This window comes from Acipenser ruthenus, chromosome 19, assembly GCF_902713425.1.
Source record: "Acipenser ruthenus chromosome 19, fAciRut3.2 maternal haplotype, whole genome shotgun sequence".
In the NCBI taxonomy this organism is placed as follows: Eukaryota; Metazoa; Chordata; class Actinopteri; order Acipenseriformes; family Acipenseridae; genus Acipenser; species Acipenser ruthenus.
In genome coordinates, this window is record NC_081207.1 from 7,274,476 (window position 1) to 7,291,177 (window position 16,702).

Sequence of the window (16,702 nt, forward strand, 5' to 3'; positions counted from 1 at the left end):
CTGCTTTTCTTCAGCAGGGACAGGGAAGATGGTTAAAATTGATGGGAAGATGGATGGAGCCAAATACAGGACCATTCTGGAAGAAAACCTGATGGAGTCTGCAAAAGACCTGAGACTGGGACGGAGATTTGTCTTCCAACAAGACAATGATCCAAAACATAAAGCAAAATCTACAATGGAATGGTTCACAAATAAACATATCCAGGTGTTAGAATGGCCAAGTCAAAGTCCAGACCTGAATCCAATCGAGAATCTGTGGAAAGAACTGAAAACTGCTGTTCACAAATGCTCTCCATCCAACCTCACTGAGCTCGAGCTGTTTTGCAAGGAGGAATGGGCAAAAATTTCAGTCTCTCGATGTGCAAAACTGATAGAGACATACCCCAAGCGACTTACAGCTGTAATCGCAGCAAAAGGTGGCGCTACAAAGTATTAACTTAAGGGGGCTGAATAATTTTGCACGCCCAATTTTTCAGTTTTTTATTTGTTAAAAAAGTTTGAAATATCCAATAAATTTCGTTCCACTTCATGATTGTGTCCCACTTGTTGTTGATTCTTCACAAAAAATTACAGTTTCATATCTTTATGTTTGAAGCCTGAAATGTGGCAAAAGGTCGCAAAGTTCAAGGGGGCCGAATACTTTCGCAAGGCACTGTATATATATATATATATATATATATATATATATATATAACATGTATACATCTACCAGGAATGTGGTTTTTCCATCAATCAATTCAGATATTTCTTTCTATTCACAATATATTAAGATTCTAGGGGCTAACGGAGGCTAACAATCACTGACAAAGGAGTTCAAGAGAAATTGACAGAACTCTAGAAGAAGAAATATATTCTAGGATTATTCTGAGTTGCTGTGGAAATAGAAGGTCTGAAAGGAAAGTTCCAGGGTTTCTCAGGCGATTACTTTCATCCCAAAGTTCTTGCGCAACTGCTCCAGGAAAATGAAGGTGAGTACTGTGTGCGGGACCAATCGAATTCCAGCTGGAACTAGACCCTGCAACATGATTGGAGAACTGTTGTCAACCACAACGGTTAAGGTGAGAGAGGTTATACAGCCATGAAGTTCACCGTTTAAGTGTCTTTTCCTCCCCAAAAAATCTGCAAAACCCATCTACACAACATCCCTTTTCTAAACAAATAACAAGATAGAGATGTGTATCAATGTAACAGACCAAATTCCATCTGTTCTATACTGTACCTTATAAAAAGCCATGGGTCCCAACTTTGCCGTCTCAATCAGACAGTGCATGACGCCCTGCAAGGAAACCAACACAAAGCAAATCAGCCTCAGATAAAATAAAACTCCCTTGGAAAATCCTTGTGCATCCCCAAACACACCAAGCGATTTTGTCAGTTTAATCCACTTTTAATTTCTTATCATTTGTCATCAAGTCTTGAGTCTACAATTTTCTATGAATTATTCAACTCGTTTGTTGTCTAGGTTTTGTAAGCCGCCCCTTGCGGTAAAACACTCATTAAGCTATTGCAACAATCACAAGCCTATTATCCACTCCAGATGCAATTATGGGCATCATGTTCTAACAGGGCCAGTGCTAAAAGCATACAGCTCCCTCCATTCTCAATCCCAGCCAGTCTGTGTTGAACCTGCAGCAGATGAAATGCTGCACACTCCAGCACTCTTTCTGATCACGTTCTCAGACTGTAAGCTCTGTAACAGCCAGAGCACTAAATCATGCCCTGCTGCTGTGACAGGTACCAGTTAACTGTTCCAATATGTTTACAACCCCTGGACTTTGTAATGCATTATAAATGATCTCTTCTCTTATACCTCAAACCTGATCACACACTACAGAAGCTGGACATTAAGGTTTTTGACTTTTAACAATCCTTTACTGAATAAATTCAATTTAACATAACACTACATTTTCATAAAAATGATAAAGGATTTAAAAGGAAGCCTTAAAAAAAAACCACATTAAAAAAAGATATTTGTTTCTATAAAAATTCACAATGAGCTCTCCCTCCTCACTGACTGAGCATACAGCCTCTACCACACACCACCTCTCCTGCAAACTCTGCAGGTCATTAAAAAGTTTAAAATGGGCAAAATCAACCTTTAACCTGCTAACCACTAGCACTCTGAAGAGCCTGACCACGTCCGTCTGCCCTGTGCATGTCAGTCTATTCTTCCTGGATATTAAAATGGCCAGCTTTGCCTGACCTAAAGAAAATTTATCAGTACACAAGTATGCTTGTGTTTTTGCCTATAGGGGACCCTAAAAATAAGGGGGGCAGGGCTGAAGGGGGGCTCCAGTCTCCTGTAGTCACTGTATTTGTGGTAAACAGTCTCTTCCTGCTGACAGAAGTCACAGACCAAGCTGGTGTCAGGGCTGATTCTGTGCAGGAGCCAGCCTGTGGCCAGGATGCCATGCAGGAACCTCCACTGGATGTCTCCTGCTCTCTTGTCCAAGGGTGGTTTGTACAGCACCCTTCATTCTGGGGTCCCCTTGTCTCCCAGAGACAGATGAGCCCTCCATTTGGAGTCAGCCATCCCTCTCAACTTACGGCAACGGGCTACCCAGTTTGTACATTTCTTTACTGTTTAGATTTTTTTAAAATTTTAGGAGCTTTCCTTTCTCTTCCTCCTCCCCCTCCTCTTCCTTAGACTCTACAGGAGTCTCCAGCAGCCCCGGGAAAACAGTACATTGTCTCTGTTCCCCCTGTCCTCGACCCATCTCTTCTCTCAGAGCCTCCCTGAGCCCAGGGGAGAGACGGCTCCTAACCTGACTGACCTAACCTGACTCACCACCGTCTCCACCTGTCTCTCACAGTGCCAGCCCAGCCTGGCAGCCAGCTCAGTCGCACTGAGCCAGCGAGAGAGTCTAGGGGCCATCAGGTGTGCCAGCCTGACAATTCTAGCCCTCACAAAGCTGGTCTGCAGAGACTGTGATTGGAGGCACTGCGCTGAGAAGAGGGGATTGAAGAGGAGGGGCTCTTCTAACAACCTCTGGGCTGTCAGTGTCGCTTCCTCTCTTCCCCCTCACTTTCCTCCAGGTCTGTAAAACACTTTGATAAAAAGACGGCAGGTCAGAACTGTCCATAGCACAGTGGTCAATTAAGAACGGGTCATATTTAAACCTCAGGCAACTGTTTCCAGTGAAGCCCCCTCCCCAGTGTACAGGAGTTTCTGCATTGTAAATATATGAAAATCTGCCTCCTGCCATCGATGCTGACCAACCCCTGCCCCCATCACCCCGGGGGAGGTAGAGCACAGCCGGCTTCAGCCAGTGATTCCCTCCCCATAAAAACTCCACAAGGCGCTTCTGAAGGCTGGTCATCAAGTCTCTCGGAGGGTCCAGACACACCAACCTGTGCCATAGCATCGAGGCCACAAGATTGTTAATGACCAGGACCCTCCCGCTATAGGACAGCTGAGCCAGTTGGTCCTTCTCCTTGTCAATCAAGCCCTCTCAATTCTCTAGGTAGATAGGTATCTGTACCAAGGAACGCTCCCTGCACCTTCATCCCTGTCCTGCCCCACCTCTGAACCTGGGGCAGAACAGGAGGACCACTCTCCTGCCAGCTCCCGGACAGGAAGATGTGCCTAGGCTCTGATGCAATTCCTGGATGTCTCTGTTTCTGCTGATGAAAACAGTGATGTCATCAGCATAAGCCAACACTGTAGCAGAAGCAGCTGAGCAGGGCACTGTCCAGCCCGCCAGCCTGCTCTTCAGTAGAGCTAGCAGGGGCTCGATGGAGAGGGAGTACAGCATCCCAGACAGGGGCAGCCCTGTCTGATTCCTCTGCACACTGAGGAGGGCTGACTCAGTCCACTGTTTATTTTTAAAACATTAAAAGCATTACTATATAAAAGCCTAAGGCTTCCACGGTCTCAAAAAGGTAGTGGTGGTAGACGCGATCAAAAGCTTTCTCTTGATAAGGAGACCAGTCCCATATTAAAATCACCCTTCTTCGTTAAGATTAAAAAAATGTTGTCAAATGTTGTTCTTCCAGGCACACAATAAGTCTGAGCAGGGTGAATTACTTTGTCCATACAGGTCTTCAGTCTCATAGCCAAGCTTCTGGAAATCATTTTCAGATCGGCACATAAAAGTGAGACAGGGCTCCAGTTCTTTAGTATGCACAGGTCCCCTTGCTTGGGCAGCAGTGTGATAACGGCCCTACGGCAGCTGAGAGGCAGCTCCCTGGCCTCCAGGCTCTCCATCAGCACCAGCAGCAGGTCCGGCAGAAGTGCTAATAAAACTCTGCTGGCAGTCCATCAATCCCTGGGGCATTCCCTCTGGCCAGCTGCTTGGCGGTGGTGGTCAGCTCCTGGAAAGACAGCCCCATTTCCAGACTGCTGCTCCTCCTGGCTCAGGTAAAGTATTTGTATCAGTCAGGTCGCATGCTCGCTGAAATACAGATTGGTGTAGAACTGCACCACCACCTCGATGATCTCCTCCTGGCCAGTCAGCTCTCTACCGCAAGACAGCCGGACGGAGGGCAGCCGCTTGCTGTTCACTCTCTTCCTCTCCAGGCCAAAGAAGCAGCTCGTGGGGGCATCCATGTCTCTCAGCTCGATGAATCGAGAACACACTTGTGCCCCCCGCACCTTCTCCTCTAGCATGCTGCCCAAAACTTGTCTCTGCTCCACCAGGGTCTCCTGTGCTGCTAACACTATTCCTATCTTTATTAAAATCCACTGTACAGTTAAAATCTCCCCCCACTATTAAAATATCATCATCATTAATTGTTAACCCTTAGTGGTCCAATTTATTTTCACACGCGTAGTTTTTTTTAGATGCGCTGTTTAAATGTATTTTTTTCACAGTAAAACAGGTTTAAAAGGCACTGCATATCAACAGTACTGCATCTCCAGCCTCGCCCCACCCCTTGTTCGCTATATTTTTCAAATGCCTCTTAATAATAGTACATACCGATAAATCATCTCCTGATCACTCGTTTTATCACCAAACTCCTCAACAATGCGATCCAAGTCGTTATTTTATTACTATAACATCTAAAAAAAGCTCTGTAAATGTCTGTGATGTTCTTTGAGCACTGGATGCGGAAGCAGCTATCTTGTTTGTTTATGTCTGTGTTATCTATGTGGTGTCGGGTCTATCTGTATTCATGAGATACGCCCCTTTTTCAGCTTCTCTCGGCTCCTATCGGTCTCACTCGGCCATTGAATGGTTTTCTCTGCTTTTTCCGGAGAAAAAAAGACTAGAGACCTGTTTTTTGCATCTTTTTGATGATGTCGGACAGGGTCCGACATTAGACCGGAAAGGGAAAATTGCGATGTCTTCTTTAAAATATTCAGGAATACAATTCTGTCCCTTCCTATAGTGGGAGAATAAACATTAATAAAATCATAATTGCCTCTCCTATCTTAGCCCTCACTTTTACAAGCCGTCCTCTAATTATCTCTTTAAAATTTAAAATGTCAACTTCCAAACCTGGTTGAAAAAGCACAGCCACCCCTTCACTGTTATTTGATCCATGGCTCAGCACACACTGTGCTCTCCATTCAGCAAGCCACCCTGCCTCATTCTCTCTGTCTGTGTGTGTGTCCTGTAACCAAGTCACTTCTACCCCTTTCTGTTCTAAAAATTCAAATAATTATGCTCTCTTAATTTTGTCTACAACCATTAACATTAAAAGAGATAAAATGAATTATGTCCACGATGGCTAAAAAGTACAAAAAAATACTAAGAAAAAGCAAACGGTAAAAGATGTAAAATTCCTATAAAACTTATCAATTTAAAAAAAATAATATTAATAATTATGCTTTGGTTTTCTGATTTAACATTTTCTTAACTATTTGCATTCATTTCTTCAGTCTGTGCTGCTTTGATTGATCTATTTATTTTACTGTGGCTTTCTTAAGGGCTATACATGCAGAATTCAAAAGCAATTTCAAGTCTGGAAATCTACACCTCTCCTACGTTTCGTTAGATCCAAAAACTAGCTTATTTGGTTCACCGAGCACAATATTTTCCTGGCAGTTTGGCTGTCAGGAATGTTGGAGAACAGCGAGGAGTCCGAGACATCGCTTTCTTCTGCCTCCTATCTCCTCCTCCTCATACTCCTCATTGCTGTTACTGACCGCTGTCGTTGTTGTTTTCAGCTGTTCCGCTCCCTCTGGTTCTGTTGCTGTTTGTTGAGAGCCAGACAGAGATGGATTCACAGCGGCTCACAGCGCGCCTCTCCCTCTGAACAGGAAGGCGCTAAAGCCCCAGGTAGAGCCCCACAGCCACTGTCACTCCTCCCCGGGTTTGAGTCAGGAGCCCCCGCAGCACGGGATTACACTCCCGCAGTGCCGTGGCTCCCAGACCCGGACCTCGGTCTCCTATCAGACTCAATAACGAGGTGCAAACAACTGACTGATCGATCTGTCAAGCTTTTACCACAGTAAAGTGCTGCCTTTTGTATTGAAATCTATGTGAATGGCAAGGTAACAAGGCGAAAACAGCTGATTGGTGGATAAGTAAGAGTGATTACTACAGTAATAAGCAGTGTGTTTGTTATTTAAATCTATGTGAATGACACATAACGAGATCCAAACAGCTGAGTTTGCCCGAAATATACGGCGTGCTTAACACGGCATAAACGATGCCTTTGTTATTGAAATCAATGGGAATGGCAAACGGCAAACACTATTTGTGTGATATAAAACGGCTGCCTGAAATAACCCCATACGGTGTAAGTGGTTGATACTGTACTGGGTAATATGATTTTTATAGATTTTTCAAATGCAGTGCCTCACATGGCAAATTAATGTTATTGTATACGTGACTGGATGCTTTTACTATTGCAGCCCTGCTTTAATTGGCAATTCCTTTTTCACCTGCTGAGTCTCTTCCTACTTTGCAACTGTATCTCCCTGTATCTCAAATGTCCTCCATCACCCAGCCTCGGAGGTCTTGCAAAGCTCGCCCTTAAACATGTTATATTTATCAGCAAAGTAGCCCTGGTCTTTAATTTGTTAGTTCAACACATCTTATCCATACTTGTATAGAAACAAAAGGCAACATGCAATATCCATCAATATCCATGGCCAGTAATGTATTTCATCATATTACACTAGCGGTGGGGGGGGGGCGATGGGTTGGGGGTTCTTACCCGATATTCTCCTTTGGAGTTCATCAGTCTGGTCTTCATCACGTCTAGAGGTTGGCACAAGAACGTGGCACAACCACCCTGGGGGAACCCCATTGAAATGTTTACGAGTACAGAAATTAAGGATATTTAAAAAGATCATTCTATTTCTTTAAAATGACAGTAAGGATTTAATGCCATCTTTACATTTTTTTTTTTTAATTCCCAGTATATTTTTTATTGCCTAGGTACCCCTTTTCCCTGATCAAACTAACCTTGTTTTAGGATGCCGCCTAGAGGCAGAGGCAAGAATGAGACACTGTTTTAATCCAACTATCCTAAAAGCATTGTGTATCATAAAAACAACTGGCTAACATGTAGAAGATAGTTTTGTTGCATTATTTGGGGGTCCACAATTTTTTCAACCACTTTGTGTTTAGTGTTTTGGCAAATACCTTTATTCTTCATTAGTTATGCCTAAAAAAAATCTAAATAAAGACAGTTAAGAGGACATTTACAATTAATAAAAAAGCAAGAAAGAACAAGTTAACTTACAGCGATAAAGCTGGCGAGGAAATGGGTGAAGATATTGTCTGATAGAATACCAGTGCTTAAGACTGCTTGTTTAGCTTGGTCATAGCAAGACAGCTGTAGATACAAACATCCAAATTAATCCCTTTTCCTCTAGTGTATTGTGTTCCCCTGCATCAGGAATCACCCATTTCCATAGTGATAACAGATTCAAGGCCCTTTTCAGACAAGAGCAGGAGATCTTATTGTATATTCCAATATAGCTAGAAAGGGGAAAAATTAAATATTGTGGTTAATACCACTTGACATGTAATGTGTCACTGCTTACATTGAATCTAATGGGGTTTTTTTGTTTCTCTTTTCAGTAGACATATGTTATCCTAGAGTAGTATATCTGTAAAGTAACTTAGGGGCTGATTTGTTCAACCTACTCTATACCCACTGGTAATAGCGACAGCTAGACTTTTAGAGCATTTTACAGCACCAGGGAATCCACTTGGATTTCGCCAAACAATTATTTTAGTGGTTTTCCCAGCGTTGTAAAATGCTTTAAAATCCAGCTGTAGTTTATCCTGGTGCGGTATAAGCTGATCAAATCAACTGAAATACATATAAATAGTCTTCAATCTATTTTAAAAGACAGTTGTCATTGTCGTCTATGAATACTGTCTCAACTTACCTGCCCGACTGTGACTAAAGCTCCTCTACTGGATGCCATAGTTGCTCCTGAAAACAGCCTCCTCAGCCCCTCTGTAAGAATGAGAAAGTAACGTTTAGGAGCTATTCATGGAGATGCGTTTTGCACACCCACAAGGAAACCTCATTTCTTAAGTTACTAATGATGCAATTCATAAAGACATTTTTAGGGTTTAAAAAAAATGCAAGGATATTTCTGATATGGCATCAAACTGCTAAAAAGCTAAAAGTAACCAGAATCTTAGTGGGATTGATACAAACCTGGCATTTAGCAAAGGCTGTCTAATTAGTACATTTAGTATTTCATTTTAAAAGGTCCAAAATGAGATTTTCTTTTTACTGTTTTACAGAACATAATGTTTATTAAACAGTTTAACATTAGATTTCCAGCATTATAAGGAGTTTGGTCAAATTTAAATTGTTGCTGATTTATACTGGACGCTTCTCTTAAAAATCATGGTAAGCTTATTAAGAATTGGACAATTCCCAAAGCTAAGGCATCAATAGCGATGGTTAAATTATAAGCATTCGTATGCATAATATTCATACCCTCCCTCCCTCCCAGGTAATGTGGATTTTCTATTGTTTTAAAGCCTGCCACGTGACAGGGACACAATCTCCATTTTCAAAGCAGTTGTAGAAATGCACTAAAGCAGATGGACATGTTTTAATTAATGTTTTCTGGTAATGTGATGTGAATGAATTGTACTGAATGCACTGCAAGTATCTCCCCCTATACCACTTTGTCTCTAAATCCAAGTACATCCTCTGCACTACCAGTCATGTAATTTCAATGTCGAACTCTAAGTGCATATTTCATTCACTACAGTTTTGTCTTTATTGGTGTAGTGTTCTATATGGTGGAATGCTCCAGCCTGAAAAATGTTACTACTAGCATCCACAGCACCTAACCCAAGATGCTTTGCATACACAGTATGGAACTTCAATATCAAAACAGACTTTTAAAAAAAGTTTTTCAATAAGTTTGTGAATAGGGGCCATTACTCCACCCTTTGCATTCTTACCTTCATGCCATACTCTGTATAACCCATCTAGTGCATGGGCATAACTGGAAGAAAGAAAATATTAAAAATCAATATATTCAGTTCATGGTAATGTTGAACCTGACGCAAGTGGAGATGCTCACCATAATAATAATAATAATAATAATAATAATAAATAATAATAATAACAACAACTAGAACTGGCAGGCAGTTTTATGGCTTCCAAGCTCAGTACCAGTTGTTAATTTTGACAAGCTGTAGCATTGCAGCACAAGTGTCAGCAACAGATCAGTTTTATGGAGCAGTTTCAATTCAAAATATTGCATTAGTTCATTATCTCACGATGCTTTATAACTTTAAACACCATAGTTACCACGAGCCTATCTACACACTGTAAGGAGTTATAAGCTAGTTTTACATTTTACCTTAGGGAGGTCAAAGGTCACTGGCAAGGTGATTTTTTGGATAGAGCATATATGGGTTCCTGTGTTCTATAGTAACCATTAACCTATATACACTCTGTAAGGAGTTATAAGTAGGGGTCTACTTAAATCGCGGTAAATTTACGTATTTTTCACAGGTATGTTACGGAATAAAATTAGGATTTCGCGGTCATGTTTAAACATTAAATAAACCTAAGTAGACAGTATTTCAGAACAATATAAAGCCTAAAAATTGTGGTACTTGCTTCCTTACTAAAACAGAGTGCTGGCATTTGTTAAAGGTGAGTATGCAGCATCCCCTGCAGTTGACTTGCCCATACATTGAGACTGCACGTCTGCATCCACTGAATTGGTTGGAAGTTAGGGTTCCCCCTGCCAAGTTATACAGATGTGGAAATCGATTAGAAACAGCCCAAAAACTCGGCTACACAAGGGCATCTGGCATACTTTAATAAAGTCAATGTGTGCAGCACGTTCGTTGTCCTGTTATTTGTCCTAACCAATAATTTATTTTATTAGTACCGAGTCAAAACAAAGAAGACGTGGCTATTCGGGTCTAAAATTCCAACTGTAAGCAGCAGGTTGAAGCGAGGTGGCTGTGCTGGATAGTTTTAGTACTGATTTAACTTGCAGACAGGCATACATCTGCACTGACTTTCCAGTTTGGTTTTCTGAAAGCTGTTTATTTTACGTTCTATTCAGCAGCCTCTGAAGTAGCCTTTTGTTTAATGTGTGACTCTGAAGCTAAATAGCGATCGATCGTATTTTCTCCAAATACACATTACGATATGGAAAACAATTACCTCTGTCTGCATGTAGTTTCTTTGGGAAATATCTTGAAACGATCATCGGCCGAAATATACTTTGCTTTTTTTGTCGTCCATTTCTACTATTTTCCCTCCAATGCTGGAAACTAGATTTTAGCAACCTAAATCAAAACAATGCAGCACCAACTTTGTCCCGCCCCCTCCTGCACAGTACAGGTCACATAAAAGCAGTAAAGACGCACTGATAGGCTGAAAACGTTGTCATTTGAATAGTAAACAAGAACGTTGACTGCTTTGGAGAATTTATTTTGTAAATGTTACTTGTGGACATTTTTTGTTTGTTTGTTTTTTGCTTAAGTGCAGTGCACACAGGACGGCGAAGGAATAAAAAAGGGCTATCCACAGAAGGAAGACACGTAGTTTGCGTCACTTGCGTTGTGCTGTAGTTCATTTAAACAAGTTTCCTTTTTTTTCCCTCTCCGTACTTGTTTGTATGCATTGGCCCCTAAGAGGTGAATTTCGCGGTGACGCCTCAATTTCACGATTTCCACGAAATTGCGATTTAGGTAGGTCCCTAGTTATAAGCAGGGGCACGATTCGTGAGCACGAAAAATCACAAAAAACTACTTTTTTTGGGAGGGTATTGTGAAAAACCTATATAATGAAATAATTAAACATTAAGTCCTATAAAAGAATGCTCACTTGTCTGGGTGCATTTCATTTTTACTATGCTTCCTACCACTATGCTCTGGTTAAACGGAAGTTAAACACAAAAAAAAAATAAATAAATAAACCCCCAGCTTTTTAACCCTTTGCGGTCCATTGTCGGACTGGGTCCGACATTGCAATTATTCCTCACAGGTCCTTTGTCGGACTGGGTCCGACATCATTATAGCAACACAATAAACGGGTGTTTAGTCGTTTTTTCTCCGGAAAAAGCCGAGAAAACCATTCAATTGCCGAGTGGGAGCGACAGGAGCCGAGACAAGTCGGAAAAAAAATAAAATAAAAAAATAAAGGCGTATTTCATGAATAGTCATACATGGTATCAGGTATCAGATAATGGGCGTTCATAGTAAACAAGCTGGCTAAGTGCGTCAGCGCACTGAGACTATCATGGACATTTGCAGAGCTTTTTTCAGATGTTATAGTAATAAAATAATGACTTGGATCGCATTATTGAGGAGTTTGGTGATAAAACGAGTGATCTGGAGATGATCGATCGGTATGTACGACTATTATTATTATTATTATTTATTTCTTACATAGCTGAACGCTATAGCAAACAAAAGGGTGGGGCGGGGCTGGAGATGCCTAGTGTGTGCTTTGTTGATATGCAGGGCCATTTAAACCCGTTTGACTGTGAAAAAAAATACTTTTAAACAGCGCGTATAAAATTAACTGCGCGTGTGAAAATTAATTAGACCTGGCGTGCCTGACGCGCGATTAATAAATGGACCGCAAAGGGTTAAACTGCAAACCTGGCTCCCTGGATGTGCAGCAACACCCTGCATTACAGCAAAGCAACACAAAAAAATTTTCCTTCTGGTGAGTTACATTCATCAGATGATATTTTTTTGTATATAGTTCCAGTTAAAAGCAATATGTTAAACATTGTTCATTCATTTCTTTTTTTAACGATCAAGTTTTCAGCAGCGCATTAACCCTTTGCGGTCCTACGTAGAACCTCGTCCGACATTGCAATTTTCCCTTTCCGGTCCAATGTCAGACCCTGGCCGATATCAAAAAGACGTAAAAAACAGGTCTGTAGTCGTTTTTTCTCTGGAAAAAGCCAAGAAAACCATTTAATGGCCGAGTGAGACCGATAGGAACAGAGAGAAGCCGAAAAAAAAGGGGGCGTATCTCATGAATACAAATAGCCCCGACACCACATAGATAACACGGACATAAACAAACAAGATAGCTGCTTCTGCATCCAGCACTCAAAGAATATCACAGACATTTGAGCTTTTTTAGATGTTACAGTAAGAAAATAATGACTTGGATCACATTATTGAGAAGTTTGGTGATAAAACGAGTGATTGGGAGAGGATTTATCGGTATGTACTATTATTAAGACGTATGTGAAAAATATATCAAACAAGGGGTGGTGCTGGGCTGGAGATGCAGTACTGAGTGTCCTGTTTATATGCAGAGCCTTTTAAACCTGTTTTACTGTGAAAAAAAATACTTTCAAACAGCGCGTCTAAAATAAACTGCGCTTGTGAAAATAAATTGGACCTGACGCGCCTGACACGCGCTGAATAAATGGACCACTAAGGGTTAAAACAATCAGTTAGTAAAGTACTACACTTATTGATTTAAATTGTAATACTGTAGTCAATAGTTATCTCTACTGGGGTTGGCTGGTTATTACCAAAGATTCATCCCAGAATGTGCCAGTTGTCAATCCCTTAGTTGACCTCACTAAAAAGAGTGCTTAAGTGGTCAGGAGAATGTCAGGAGGCTGTGTGGTCCAGTGGTTAAAGAAAAGGGCTTGTAACCTGGAGGTCCCCGGTTCAAATCCCACCTCAGCCACTGACTCATTGTGTGACCCGGAGCAAGTCACTTAACCTCTTTGTGCTCCGTTTTTTGGGTGAGACGTAATTGTAAGTGACTCTGCAGCTGATGCATAGTTCACACACCCTAGTCTCTGTAAATCGCCTTGGATAAAGGCGTCTGCTAAATAAACAAATAATAATAATAATAATAATAATAATAATAATAATGTCAGGGGGTGTTTGATACTATTAAGCAAAGGCTTTGCCAGGGCCCCACTCTTATCACACCAGATTTTACCAAGAAATTCATCCTCCACACCGACGCTTCGGATGTTGGTTGCACTCCCGGGGGAACATCTTTTTATTTTTTATTTATTTTTTGCTCTGTCCTGCTCTTATACGTTCTGTACTATAAACTTTGCATGTTTGTGGCAAAGTGGTTTGCTCTGCGCAGGTGTAGTGGTGATGTGATTACGAAACAGAAGACAGACAACAAAGTTCATGGTCCAAGCAATACATTTATTTATAATCCTGGTCTGGCGACCACAAAGAATAATCCCAGGCAATTTCTGAAAAAGTCAGTTGTATTGACACAGGGATGATGCTTGTCAACTTTGGAGTTAATCAACTAAACTGTGTTCAAATGAAGCGGTTTTAAATTTAAGAACGAAACGTAGGACTGGCCGCCATCTTGTTTTAAGAAAGAACACCATTTTGCCGTATTTCAATTCCATTGTCCCCAGGATGACGCCTACCAAGTTAGGAGTTAGTTGGTTAAACGGTTTGCAAACAGAAGCAGTTTGATGTTTGGGCGCGTTTTAGCGAATTTGATGGTAGCCATTTTGATAGTAAAATTTATCGCAGCAACTTCTGCTTCGCAAACTTGAAGCAGGTTTGGTTGCTGATGACATATTCAGATCAATCGGTTCACTGATTCCCAAGGAGATGATTTTGAAAGGTTTTTCCATCTTGGTTGACTCAGAAGCACACATTTTTCTGCATCTGAACTGTAATTTACATGGACTGATACCTGCCAAGTTTCATGTGGATTGGTTACACCACGTGCGAAGAGGAGCAGTTTAAAGTTTTGGGAGGAAAAACGGCAACAATAAAATATATATCTTTACAATAACAATAGGCTGCCCAAGCCAACTTGGAAGCCTAATAACTCTGCTTGTTATTTCCCACAAAGAAGTAACGCTTTAATTCCTGATGTTGTTGTTGAAAGTTTTTTTCTTTTTTCAAAAACTGTATTTTTTGTTGGAAAACTACCTGAAATCAGCTGTTTAATGTCAGCTCTCATACTGTGTGATTCTAATAGGTTCAGCTTTGCTCCAAACACACAGTTTATGCAAAATTATAAAAAATAAATCCTATTAATTGAGCATTAATGTCCAACACCACAATCATTACCTGCTAGACAACTAATGGTGGTTGCTAGGTTACAAAACCAAAAGTAAGGTCAACTAAAGATAAGCTTGATTATCTACATGCATGACAACTGCATGTAGAATATTAATGCTATTGTAAACTGCACAAATGTTTTTGTGTATTAATATTAAAACATTTTTAAAATATGTTTTAGTTATATTTTGCTATGAGTCAGTTAGCCTGCTTGAAACTGTTTGTGGTTTAAAAAGAGTTTCAAGATTCTGAACTTCTGTTACCTTTTGAATGGCATCTACATTTCCTATGGGATAATGAGTGCTATACTTGGAACATGTAGGCTGAAATCATCCTCAAGGCTTATAATAACGTTCTAATGACAAACCTACATGTACAACTAATGGATCATTATCCTCTCCTAATTTGGGGTTAGTTAAAAACCCTGAAAGAAAAAAAGAAAAAAAAGAAGACAGACATCAGAAAATGCAATCATTCAGCACTGCTTAATTAGCAACAGTATTCAACCATTCTAAAGTACAAAATCAAAGGACAATTTTTGAAGAAACATTTCAGTCCACGTGACAAACGTTTGAAGAGTTCCAGTCTGACGTTCTCACTGTGAGAAGACTGAAGCAACAAACAGCTTTCAACCCACCTGTGGCGGATTGTCCCGCCCCTATATATATTTATTATTATTTGTATTTTTGTTTGCGGCGCGTATTTGTTGTTGTTTTTATAATTTAAAAACCTTGTGAAGATGCGTGGCTGATCAGCTACTGATAATTTAACTAGCTGTCAGTCACGCATCCTTACTAAACTCGTGCAGACTGTGGCCGAGGGGTAATAAGATAATTAACAGCTAGTTAACCCCTCGGCCAGAATATAAGAACCTGCAGCTGTCCGTGCTCAGGGGGAGAGTGTACAGAGGAGAGTACGGGGAGCGGAGAGAGCAAGGAGAGAGAAAACACATTTAAAAACAACTGCTAAGTATCGTGCTGGTGCTAAAACCAGCACGCTTATTTGTTTGATTATTTGTTTGGCCAAGGTGCCCTTTTGTTTTGTGCAAGTGGTTTTTGTTTTGTTTAAACTGTTTCTTTATTATTTTAATAAATACGCTGAGAGCAGTAGAGTTCAGCTTCACCTGCCCATCCATTGTTTTGTGTCTGGTACTTCCTGGTCCGTGATGTCACCACACACGCCACTCAACAGCTGCTCGACCACACCACCCCTGCAATATCTCCAACGGAAGCTCGACGAATCTGTTGTCATGCATGGACCTGGTTACACACACCATGCAAACGCTGGCTTGTGTAGGAGTATCTTCAAGGCAACAATAGGGAAGTCCTTAGAAAGCCATTTGAAAGGCTTTAAGAAAGAGAAAAAAATGCTCTCCTTGACCTTCTGAAACTGCCAACTGAATTCAATTAAATTCCTTGCATTTTAAATTGACAAGTTTTCAATTTGTCCTATGTGGGCAAAACGTGTTATAAGAATATTAACAGTGATGTATAATCAACGTATAATCAAATAAGCACGCAGACTTTATCCTGGGTATCTGTGGTTTTCTGTGAAAATGCAGTTGCTCCTTTGGTTTCATATATTAGGCCGAATATAAGTGCAAATGCAAACCGTTTATACATTAATATACAACTGCATGGTAAATTAAAAATAATAAGACAGCATAATAAAAAGGGTTATAGGTGGATTGATTTTCACCTTTTCTTTTTAAAATAGTTCTCATCACATATATGAGCTCACCCTAATCTGTATATAATCACAAGTAAACTCGGGTTTCCCAAAGCATCAAACATCCAAGCATCAAAATATACTGATCACTCAATCCTGATCCATTGTCCAAAATAAACAGCTGTACAGTATACTGCTCCAAGATGGACAAGTTGGGACAAAAACGAAATAAACGATGCATCCCTTCAATTTAAAATTTGAAAGTTCTCTATACGTTTCAGAACAGAACATGTGCATTACACTGTTTAATTGAAATCCCCCGCCATGCCACACATAAAACCTGCAAGTGCATATGATAAATTCTTGCATGTTTCCTCACTAAGCAACTGAGGAAAAATCTATACTGGGAATTATTCCAGCTTATTGCATAGTGCTTTGAGAGTATGACCTTGCAAAGCACTCTTCTTATTAAAGCAGAAAAGAAAGATCCTTCCAGACCATTAAGAAAAACTACATGTTTACACATTAATGCCAAAAGTGTCATTACCAAATGCAGCTGTGAATGTGCAGCCTGCTAATAGAAATGGGAACATTATCTGTTAACA

General features: G+C 40.6%; 1 protein-coding gene across 2 annotated transcripts in view; it reads right to left on the reverse strand.

The window, feature by feature from the left end:
* Nucleotides 1–666: 666 nt before the first annotated feature.
* Nucleotides 667–16,702, reverse strand: part of LOC117424828 (mitochondrial dicarboxylate carrier) — a 37,882-nt gene continuing 21,846 nt past the window's right edge. Inside the window, exons 6-11 of one of the 2 annotated variants that reach the window (XM_034041537.3) lie at nucleotides 9,336–9,379; nucleotides 8,294–8,364; nucleotides 7,639–7,731; nucleotides 7,108–7,185; nucleotides 1,220–1,276; nucleotides 668–1,015 (exon numbers count right to left, since the gene is read on the reverse strand). In XM_034041537.3, the coding sequence (XP_033897428.2) occupies nucleotides 914–1,015; nucleotides 1,220–1,276; nucleotides 7,108–7,185; nucleotides 7,639–7,731; nucleotides 8,294–8,364; nucleotides 9,336–9,379 (445 nt within the window). In that variant the 3' untranslated portion in view covers nucleotides 668–913. Of the gene's footprint in view, nucleotides 1,016–1,219; nucleotides 1,277–7,107; nucleotides 7,186–7,638; nucleotides 7,732–8,293; nucleotides 8,365–9,335; nucleotides 9,380–16,702 lie in introns of both variants that reach the window. The other variant, XM_034041538.3, reaches the window with a different exon arrangement.